The following is a 12,319-nucleotide window of genomic DNA, read 5'->3' as shown; positions in this document are numbered from 1 at the left end:
AGGAAGGATATGTAAACGACAGATAACACCAAAAATATGAAGAAATTATTTCCAAACCGTGTTAAGTCAACAATCATTATGTTGCTCATTTTCAAGAATGCTGGTTTACAAAAAGCAGGCCATTGTCTCATTTCGTGAACAAAGGTACACATACCATTGTTTCCTTTCGTTTCCTTTATAATCGGTTACCCAACTGAAGCTATAATACCAGCTTTATTGCGATATCGCACATGTAAAACAGACACTTGTGCACAACCAGAGAAGATCCGATTTAATCAGTTGAGCTGTTTCAATGAGTGTTATCTTGGTTTAATAGCTTTTAATGGGGTTTAAGTCCTGCAAAGGTCGAGATGAATTCTACTGTAGACATGACTGCATCATGTAATTATATGAACATTTATTCAACTTATTCTGTAAATATACAATATACAAAAGTGGAATGTTTCCAATCAGACTCTTGGGGTTTCTTAATTTCTTGTTTATACCATGATATTGTAGTATCTCAATACCATCACAACTTTTTGGTTGATACCGTTAAAACTATCTGGATGTACGCAGGCTACCCTTATGGTGTGACCATGCAAATTGTCAGATAAAAGAGCTTATAAATTAAAATTAAAATCACGGACAATACGATCCACAATCTACATTCCAACCGGAAACGCTTTTCAGAAATGTTAAAATTGATATCAGAATCAGGCACAATGATACAATAATTATCCCCAATGGCTTTCAATGTAACCGTTAGCCTATTTTATTAAACTATGATTTTTACATAGTAGCCTACCTGTTTAGAAATTAATGCATTTATCGAAAAATTGAAATCCCCTACTTAATTGTCTTTATCCTTATTATGTAATTGGTTAACCAAGTTATATAGTTTGTTCATAGGTTACATACACGTTGTCGTGTAAAATTATACACTCAATTGGATGCATATTTAAATAAAATTACATAAAAATGGAAGCACACTTGTGAAAATTATTGCATTTTTCCTGATAAAAACACATTTTCCTGAAAGAAGTGTTGTAAGAATTGAACATTTTGCAAACTGGTATCAATTACCCTGTAATCAACCATATAAACAAATATGAAGTTGTTTGAGCTGTTCTATAACACTACATCTAAAACTGAAATCACAATGGGCTGTTCAGGCTGAAATCCATACCCCCTATGGAAGACATTCCCTTAATCTCCTACATAGGGGGTGTGGATTTCAAATGTAGTCACCCAATCAGGTAACCCCATTTGAAATTCACACTCCCTGTGATGGAAGATTAAGGGCGTGTCTTGCATAGGGATTGCGTGGATTTCAACTCGAAAAAGCTCAATGAAGAACTTATCTACTAAGCTATATTACGAAAGTTTTTGAAAACAACAAGTAACAACTTAAAAGGGCATTTCATGATCCACAACATCACCCCCCCCCCCCCACTTTTCTCAAAAAAGTTGAGATTTTTATACCACTGGAAAAATTCGTTCAGCAAACATATCGTGAAATTGCGACACATTGTCTATTATGGAGCAGTGTAATGCACATAATCATGCACAACTTCAACTTGCAAACGCAAAATCGGCATCAACGGAAAAATGTCATAAAAAGAGGATGCTAGGATCACGAAATACTCCTTTAATATAAAGCATTCTTTATACATACACTTTATACAAACAACAAAAGATGAAAAATATTTAAAAACAATAATTCTAAGGTTATAATAAGAAACATTCAACCGTTCAGATATTTATAATCATTGGATGATTTGAAAATCATTCACCAATTACCTGTAAATTATCTGCATGAACATTAATCACCACATGGAGGAATGATTTAAAATTTCGATTGCTATTAATACTGAAGTAGATTTGGCACAAATTAGAAGAAAAAAAAACAGTTTCTTTCAAGAATAATAATTATGCATAAGACTTAAAAAATATTTCATAAAAAAACAACTTAAGTTAGTGAAAGACAAGTTAGTTTAGCAGCACTTACAACCAAGCTTACAACACTAAGTGGTACAACTTAGAACCTTTTTGTCCCGTATACAGCACCATAAGCAATGTTTAAGTTCCATAAAAAACCATAAAAACTTATATAGGCCTAGCGACTTCCTAATTCAAAGACTCATCATAAAGTTGAGAAAAGTGAAAATCTCTAAAAATAATTTTTTGGTAAAATAATCTTATTTCTGTTATACTTAGAACCCTTTAAGGTTTCTTTCTTAATGGTTCCGGGTTCTTCAAGCATAAGGTTCTATAAAGAATCATTTCTTGGCTAATGACAAAGCCTTTGACAAAGGCCTTAAACATATCAATGGTCTTGTTTTATAATATGATATACGGTTCAATAACATTGTTAAAATAGGCTCTTGCCATGAATACGCGCAGTCCTTCGTCGCAGACAAAGTAAACATGGACCGATTGCACGTAGATAGCACCAATTAAATACCGAGGGCAGTACAACGAGATTTCACGTCTTCTGCAACATGTCGCACAAAAGGCAAATTGCAAACATATTGCTTGAATATTTAAAACCAGCATAAATATCTCACTCGCCCTGGCCCCGCAGGGACAAAGTATTACCTCACGTCTCAACATCAAAAAAACACTCGGTGCTTATTGCATTGTCAGTTGACATGGTTGAAGCCAATATTTAACGTCATTTTTACTAGCAACAATAAAAATCAAGGTGTTTACATTTTATCAAAACACAGTTCTTGTTTTTACGTGGACGTTTCTAATATCACAGCACCGTTTCCACCTTTGCTGATGACGTCATTATAATCTGGTGGATTAACAAAACTGCCATTCTGAAGGGGTGATGAAGTACCAGTGGCACCAGATTCAATATCTGGAAGAAGTGGGTAGCCTGCTTCAAGACGATGCTTGTTGAGGGCGGGTCCCCAATCTTCAGCAGGAGTAACTGAAAAGGCAAGACGCTGTTGGAGAGATAGAGAGATAAATACATTTAGATTTTGACGAATAGTAACAAAATAAATAATAAACAATAATATTATGCTATAGGCTTACTTCAGTTAAGCTAGTCCTAAGCCCGGTTTAAATCCTGATTAAAACGATAAGGGCGTGGTTATAATAATCTATAATAACGTTGGCTGTGTATAATGGGAATAATTTGGAACAAGTCCCAATTACTAATTTCCGTCTTTCTTTTTATTTTCATAATTATATGGAAGGTCAAAATATGAAAATATGATTCAGCGAGCTCCATCAATCTTTAGAAAATGTTGCAATGTGATTCTTTGAAAAAAATAATTAATATCCCCCTTAAATTGTGAATTGAATTAGTCATACAAAAGACATAAATCACAATTAGACTGACCATGCTTATGAACTAAAATCAGGGGTTAGTTATAGGTGGACAGTAAACATTGGGCTATTCCAGTTAAAATCCGCATTACCCCTGTGGAAGATTTTGGAAATATCTTCCATAGAGGTAGTATGTTTTTAAATGTAATTGGTCAGGGTTAGTCATTTTGAAACCCTTACTCCCCCTGTATCAAGGCTTTACCTATATCTTCCACATCTGGAGTGAGTATTTCAAATGGAAGTTACCCAACTGTCTATTCTATTTGAAACTCATACTCCCTCTGTGGAAGACTTTAGCTAAATCTTCCACAGTGGTAGTGTGGATTTCAACTGGAAATTTTGCCCGTATCATGTTAAATCTCCCCACTGATCTGCTCAAAAATTACTTTATACTTTAATAATTATATTATAAATTACCTCCATAATTCCGTCTCCTTTGGCTTTGGCTAATAAGAAGTACACCATATAACCAGGAATAACGAGCACAGCAGCAAGCACCATACACCATCCCAGAAATTCCATAGCTGGTGGATACGTATACTCTTGGTATGTAAGAGGACCGTATGTGACACAGAAGAAGATAAAGATGAAAAGCAAGATGGCGGGACTGATGACCATCCAACAGGCACGCCAGTACCAATTCATATCAAATTTCAAGATGACTTTCATGTCTTGTACAAACTGACTAGCACCTGTAGACATGAAGAATGTTCCACTTCGAGAGCCGCACCCGAACCACCATCGTTCCTGGTTACCTGCAATATAACACACAAGAGCCTCGTTTATAATTTTTTTAAATGTTTATATTCATATCTCTTTTGACATTGATTTCTTTTTTTAAAGTCACTAAAGAACACTTGTTCAGATTGTTTATTCTTGTCTTCTTTACCAATGCAGTCAATCATAAGTCATATACATATAAATACTCCTGTTTGGAAAACAATCCATAAGAATAATCGAATAATTCTGTTTCAACAACCCCTCCAAACATAATACACTGCCTAACAAAAGTAACCGAAATGGTAAGCTGAGCTATATTCCTTTTTATTTGAAAAAAAATCCTCTTGCATTCCTATACAAGGCAGGTAAATGCAATATTGAAATTACTTTCCTTATTTTAAAAGCATTTGAGGCGGTTGGTTTTCTTCCATTTTTACACTTGTGACCAACACACCACCCCCTAATGCGAAATGTATTTACTAATGTGTGTAATTTTTGGTTACTTTCCGTATTAATATTAATCATTTTATATTGATAACTATGCATTAATGGTGAATATAATATATACTTACAATAGACCCAGGATACCACAATACACTCCAACATTGCAACCAATAAGAGAGAGAAGCCAGCCGAATAGTTATCCATCAAAGTTAAAAGATAAATTCCACCCTGTAAAAAATAATAGCACAAACAATCAAAATAGTGCCAAAGATTTACCGGTAAGGGTTGGTGTTTCAAGCACAACTCGCCGCACAAATCAAAAATGCTTACGCTATAATACTGCTCTAAATATTTTTCATAAATAAAAAGTTAAATATTCACGACATTGAATATTAATAAGAAATCAATGTTACTTACGTTTGTAGTCATAGGCAATCCGAGCAGAAAACCAAGAACGCATGCTCCAATAGTGATCCGCGTCTTGAAAACATAGATATTTGGTATGTACTCCTTAAGTTCATCTACAACGGCAGTGATAAGGGTTTCCAACATCACGAACTGTAAGATTGGGGAGAGAAAATAGTTCAAATTGAAATGATCGAACATGTTCATAAAAACAATCAATTTTGACTTTATAAATGTTGGTTAATAAATGTTGGTTAAGAATACTACACCTAGCCAATTTTTGCTTATTTTGCGTTTTTCTCAAAATTATAGCGCATTGGTGACAAGTAAGATATGTATATTATAGGGCAAGGACTACAACTACTGCACTGAAAATTCAGCGACTCAAGGCAAGTAGTTATTGATTTATTGATCAAATATTGGTTTCCCTCATTTTTGACTGTAACTCCACAACTGTTGTCTGTGCTGAAATAAAATTTCCAGTGCAGTAGTTGTAGTCCTTGCCCTATAATATACATATCTTACTTGTAACCAATGCTCTATAATTTTTGAGAAAAACGCAAAAATAGGCACAAAATTGGACAGGGGTGTAGTACCCCTTAATGTAATGAAACATATTGTCTTGTAAATGGGCAACTTGTGATCCAAAACCTCATCCTCTCATTTACATGTTTAACTCCCAAAACCTTATATATTATAAACTTATAAATATTTATACCAGAATCCTTGGACTAAATCAAAGAATAAGGTTCTAAATTACTCTTCTAATGTGTTTCACTTAATTTGCCCTCGAATATGGCCTATCACAAAATGCCAGAAACTTGATTGTTGGAAAAATTATATCATTAGTTGATTTTTGCATCAGTGTCTTGTTTGCGTATGTGTGTGTTCTCATCTTACCTGACTATCGAGACCCAATGTGAACAACATAAAAAAGAAGAGAAGAGACCATAATGCTGAGACGGGCATACGTGCTAATGCTTCTGGATAGGCTACAAATGCAAGACCGGGACCTGGAATACAAAATCATTGTATAAGTGTAAGTTATATAAAGGTAAAGTTAAAATGGGAGTGTTTTTTCCTTAGCGTCATGGTTTACTTGTTTTGAAATGATTTCAAGAATTTGATTGTTGCTTAAACACCTGCTTGTATTCCAAAGTGAATTGGATATAATATATCAATAAACTTGGAATATTCAACAGAGTCTCCCAAAAACTCTTCCCATTACCGTATACACTTCGATAAAAAAAAACGATCATCTTAAATTGGAGTCTAAACGGTTTTATTATCTCTATACTTTAGCTAAGGCATTCGTCAAGTTCCTTACCAGAATCGGCAACTTCACTAATTGGGAGACCAGAGTCATGTGCCATGAAGCCAATTACAGAGAAGATGACGAACCCAGCAAACACACTGGTACCACAGTTGATCAGTGCTATCATAATAGCATCCCTGAAACGAAAATGCATACGAGCTTGTTAATATTGTTGGGTTTTCTTCTTTTTAAAAACAAATAAACAAACAACAACAACGACAACAACAACAGCAAAACCACCAAAAAACAGTAAGGTGTGAAATCCGGGTATGAAATGAATCATTAAATAAACTTTTCTGCATTATCATGATTATGGACAGTGATATCAAATTGGATCAATTGAGCCATATTTATTGGTCGAGCTATGAGTTTTAAAATATAAAACTCATGCCGAGACCAATAAATATTGGGCGTAAAGCATCCAATTTTATCATTATGTTTTGGATGCAATATTTTTACACACTTGAATTCAACAAAACATAATAATGATTTATATTGGACCTCATTTTTGACGACGAAACATGTGGAGTGTGGTACTATCAATTATTCATAGAAATTGAAACTTTTTTATCCACATTAAAAAATGATGCAGTTTGAACTAGCAATGGTTGACCCGTTGGCTTACCTTTGAAAGTTGTTATGAAATTTGTTGTAACTAGCCAAGGTATGAAGTCCTCCCCAGGCTGCACCTAGCGAATAGAAAATCTGTACCGCAGCATCCTTCCATACCTGCATGGAAGATGAAAATGCATTAATATTGCAAATACTTCAATTATTGTTAGATTTTAAAATAGCTGATATACTTGATTTAATATTTGTGACTTTTGTCCATTTAGGCAACTGCCTTTGATCATAATATCTTCGTTTTACCATTTATATATTAATCAGCATCGTATCGGGTTTTGTGTAAATATTATGATTTTTTTAATGATGTTCCGGATCCAGAACTTTATTCCACATTCAGTTCAATATTATGTTTTCAGAGTTATTAGGAGTTAAGAAAACCTAATAATGATAATATTGGATGGCTTATTTCGCATGATACCATAACATATCGGATTCGTCATACAAATATCGAACTCGCCGTTGGCTTGTCCGATATTTTTATGACTCATCCGATATGTTATGGTATCATGCTCAGCCATCCAATATTATATCATTATTATGTTTTGATGGATCCAAGTTGTGATAATATTGGATCCAAAACATAATAATGATAAAATTGATGCTTTACGCCCAATATTTATTGGTCTCGCTATGAGTTTTAAAATATTGGACTCGACTACGTCTCGTCCAATATTTTAAAACTCATAGCTCGACCAATAAATATGGGCTCAACCGATCCAATTTTATATCAATATCAGGTAAGCGCACAAATGTCTCTTATTTTCAATATTACAGATTTTTGTCTGTAAATTACTGTTCAGTATAGCCTTTGAATATTCAACCTATCAAAATAAGGCTATAAGTTTTCTCATTTGATTTTTTCCGAAATCTTTCTGAGCATCTTTAAATTGCCCCCCTTTTCATGCTTTGCAAACTGAAACTGACCAATCATTAGTAAATTTATTATAATATTAAATTTACTTACAGTGGCATCATACAACTTAGAGAAGTCGGGTTTAATATAGAAGAGAACACCATCAGCTGCTCCTGGGAGTGTGACCCCCCGGATGAATAGGATGAAGAGTACAATGTACGGGAAAGTTGCAGTAAAGTACACGACCTGTAATGAAGAGGTGTGGTATATGAATTAGCATAGAATCTGAAAGGATTGCGATCATTAGATAAATAAACTATAAAGAATATGATAAATATTGTGATTTATAAATAATTTATCAGGTCCACAAACTGAGACAAACATCAGCACATTGAACTTCTTCATGTTAAAAGGCTTGTGTATAAGCCGATAAATTATTAAACTAAATTTTCCTAACATAAAAAAAATCCAAGTTTTGATATATATTTTCTCAAAATATCAAGAGCTATCTATTCTTAAGAACCAGTCATCCAATAATATAATAATTAAAATGCTTGTTTATACTCATTTTAATGCAATTTTCATACTGATTCCAAATATGGTCATGAAAATGTACAATTCTGAAATTTGTGAATTTTTAAACAAAAATGTGAAACTTGTCGTCTGCAGTCGACAGCCCCGTGGAAAGAGTTTTTAAAAACACGTTAAAATATCAAGACTTTTAAATGAACACATTCTCCCATATTGCAATACATCAACATACCTTTCCTGATGATTTGACTCCTTTGAATATACACAGAAACACGACGATCCAGGCTAACAAGAGGCAGAGGCATAGTTGCCATCTGATGGGACCCATATCATGCATACCTTCACTTCGACCAAGAACATAGTTACTGCGAACAAAGAAGAGTAAAGTACCAATGTGAACATGCTGCATAAAGTTTGATAGTGTTGCACGGACATATTCAGTAATTTGTTATTCGCAAAAGTGATATGACATAGCCTAATTCTTGAAATTGAACACAATATGCCGTTTGTAAATAGAAAATGCAATATAATAAACGTTGCGTTGGCAGTCCACTGATTTGGTATTAAAATTAGTCAAAGCTTATTTCCATTCTTGTAGTGAAATTGCAAATGGTTTCAAAATGGTCTATCAATGTCATATGACGATTAGGAACACAAGGGCCCCTGTAATCATGGTAATAGCAGATTTAACCATGATTTAACCCTGTATTAATATGGTTTTAATAAAATAAAATTAGTAAATTCAATTTTTTCTTCGAGAAAAGTATAATTATGGGAATAGACATGCCAGAGGTTATTACAACTATAATCCAATTAAAAGTAGTCGAGTGCGTAATTTAAAAACTTTTCAGGACATTGAAAATGTGTCCATAGATTCGAAGAACATAAAAACTAACTTTCCCTGATATTGAAAATGCGTCTATATTCAAAGTACATGGGTGCGCAATGTAAAAATTAACTTTTCATGACATAAAAATGTGTATTTACTATAATTATTCGACTTCGGAAAAAAAATATAGGCCTACTCACTTCCAGAATTCCTCAGATGGTCTTGTTGTTGTTTCGTTAAATCCAACCGTGCCATTTTCACTTATTGAGTCGTTGGCGGTATTGATGGTACAATTAGCTGTGTTCCAGTAATTATCACATCCACTCCATGGCATCACTTTATTAAATGATGCAAAGAAGTAGAACAATGTGTAGGCAATAACCATGTTGTAATACACACAGACAATCCCGGTGATGATACACATAGCGATGCCGATACCTAAAATGAAATTCAAAATTATTGAAAGATTATTTTTCATTAAAATCTTACATAATAGGCCTAAGAAGTTTAACATTTCGTATGATAAAGAAATAACTTCGTTATTGCACAAAATTCTTAATGGTTAATTGCTTTACTTTATTTGTAACAAAGTACCAAAGCTAAAAAATCTTAAGTTTCCTGTAAGTCGCGCGTATTTCGTTTTTGGGAGCAATTTTACCGCATTTCGTGTTTTTATTTGAACATTTTTCAAGCAATAAATGGAACAACTTTTTTGTAAAGATTTTTTCTCATAAATTGTTTGAATAGTATGAAACCACATCATATGCTATCAAATTAATTGAAAATCAATATAATTTTCTTAAAACACTCAATTTTCACATCTCATTTACTCTGCACTGATTTTCAAGTAAGTAATTTGAGGCATAGGCCTGCATCAAGATCCCGACTCTAAAAAATAATAAATAAATAAATAAAACCCGCATTTAAACAATTTGCACCTTTTTTTGCCTAAACACATAGTTTAGAGAAAAGGATAATGATCCTCATTCCGGTTTATTGTTTGTTCCGTATTATTCATAAGTTTTGCTTGAAAACAAATACTTGTTATAAAACTTGAACACGTTCTTTTAAATCATTAGGTGTTAATGGTTCACCACTTCCTCTTTTACGCTTTATTAGTCAACACTATCAACAAGAAAAGATAAATAAAGTGTTTACCTTTGAATAATGGGGCCATTGTCCAAATACCAATACAACCTTTGCTGGTGAATTGGCCAAAGCCGAGCTCCATGGCAAACATGGGAAGACCAGCCAGGGCCAACATGATAATGTACGGGATAAGGAAAGCACCTGGAAAAAAAAGAGGTAACATTGAATAAATTGTTGTGGTTTCTTGTAAGGATAGCGAATTACAAAGAAATGGACAGAAACTGAAATATGATAAATAAATTTATATAAAAAATTAATATAAAAAAGTAAAGAAAAAAGTAGCAGAAAGAAAGTAGCGGAAAGAAAAAAAGAAAGAAAGAAAGAAAGAAAGAAAAAAAGAAAGGAAGAAAGAAAAAAGAAAGAAAGAAAGAAAGCATTTCTTCAAGGTTGTAGCAAAAACATATTAATTTAGAAAATAATTGGCCAAACTAGTCACTTTAGTTATTGATTGTACTCGTAAAGGCAATTTCTTCTGCAACTATACATAAAGCCTTGTTTCAATAAATCGATGGTCTACAAGCGAGAATATGGCAAATTCGGGGGGAAATTGTGTAAAGTATAAATCCTAAAACAGCTTGGGCCACTTTCATGTCTTTGTGTATAGCAAAAGTGACTGAATTACGTTGAATGCCCAACTCGGGCAATAAAGTAAATTCGGGCATTTAGCGTTTGAACCTGAACTACATGTAGGAAAGACACCAAGCAAATCATTCTGTTAGCCAAGATATTACTGATTCTACTGCATATCACATAATCTCGTACCATAAAATTGAAATGAAATAATCTCTTTTATTATTTTTTTTTTTTCTGAAAAGTAAAAACGCAATTGCTAAAGTCAATTTGATTTTACGCAATGCAGGCTTGATATGCACGAACATGTCAAAAGTGGCCCAACTCGTTTTCTGGGTGATTTAGTGAATTGAGCATAGCGTTTGAAACTGCAATGTCTTTAATTTTTTTTTTCTGAGAAGCGAAATTGCAATTGTATAAGTTACAGTTTGTACAGGCCAAAAACATTCACAAAAGTTAGAGCTTACCTCCTCCATTCTTATAGCATAAGTATGGAAATCTCCAGACATTTCCCAAACCAACAGCAAAACCAACGGAGGATAAGATGAAGTCAAATTTGCTTCCCCAATTTCCTCTCTCCTTGTTTTCGTCTTCATTGTTCTCTTGAATATCAAATTGTTTGAGTGATTTTGGTGAGCATGGTGACTGTGGTGGCGAGGGTACTTTGCCATAAGCTGCAGAAATAGGAATACATTGCTGATCACAACAACCCTGAATGTTATGTATATTGCACAATGTCGTAAGATCTAAAGGTGGTGGTAATGGCGCGTATTTCTTCTCGGAAGTCATCTTAAAAGTAAAGATGATTCAGATAGTTTCAGATGACAACCAGGACCTGAGGATACTACTAGTAGTAGTTTAAGTAGCAGAGTGGTAACACTTGTTGTTGCGTATAAGTTCACGTGCAGAAATGTGGCTTGTTAATACTAGTAGGCCTACTTGTATACAAACAATGTCGAACCGTTTGTTTGTATAGCTTTGTATACAGTAACACAATCCAATATACAAATTTGTTTAAACTTGCTAACATTTCCTGATCATTATACTAATCATGCTAACTTGTCGGCAACTCTTAAATAAATGTTTGACTTCTTTAGGAAACTCACCTTTATATATTATTCTCCACCCAAAAATAACTACCGCATACTTGCTCTGCTGCTGCAAGGGTTTCCATGAATTGTATCGATTTCTCCCTTGTCTTCACGATCAGTATGACGTAGAGGTTGTTCAATATTATTAGTCATATTTTGGCAAATAAATAATACACCCAAAACAATCAATTGTGTGTATAAAAGTACAGATTATAACAAAAAATGGGCGTGGTTATTGAGGTATTGCCACAATAGTAGCATTTTCATTGGACGATAACGATTTTGGGTGGTTTTGTGCGTTAATAGAATTGCTTGACTGATGACCTCACTGATTATGGTTTATCCCGAGCTACTTATACGTCATACTATTTCCCTTGAAGGTCATGATTTCTCATTTGTTATTTTCCTGTAATATAAATCACGGAATGTATTGTAACTTTAATATTGTGGTTTCCGGGTAG

General features: G+C 33.7%; 1 protein-coding gene across 1 annotated transcript; it reads right to left on the bottom strand.

Annotated features, from left to right (window-relative positions):
- Positions 1-382: 382 nt before the first annotated feature.
- On the bottom strand, positions 383-11,858 carry LOC140160681 (sodium- and chloride-dependent glycine transporter 1-like). Its single transcript, XM_072183968.1, has 12 exons — positions 11,235-11,858; positions 10,207-10,338; positions 9,249-9,486; positions 8,452-8,584; positions 7,800-7,934; positions 6,834-6,937; positions 6,221-6,345; positions 5,794-5,906; positions 4,906-5,046; positions 4,617-4,716; positions 3,742-4,079; positions 383-2,936 (listed from the first exon to the last, which is right to left on the bottom strand). Exons 1-12 carry the CDS (start codon positions 11,554-11,556, stop codon positions 2,721-2,723), a joined length of 2,097 nt encoding a protein of 698 aa, XP_072040069.1. The 5' UTR covers positions 11,557-11,858; the 3' UTR covers positions 383-2,720.
- Between the last annotated feature and the right edge of the window lie 461 nt (positions 11,859-12,319).

Source organism: Amphiura filiformis, chromosome 9, assembly GCF_039555335.1.
Source record: "Amphiura filiformis chromosome 9, Afil_fr2py, whole genome shotgun sequence".
NCBI lineage: Eukaryota > Metazoa > Echinodermata > Ophiuroidea > Amphilepidida > Amphiuridae > Amphiura > Amphiura filiformis.
Note: the sequence above shows the minus strand (reverse complement) of the source record. Positions and strands in the feature narration are given on the sequence as shown.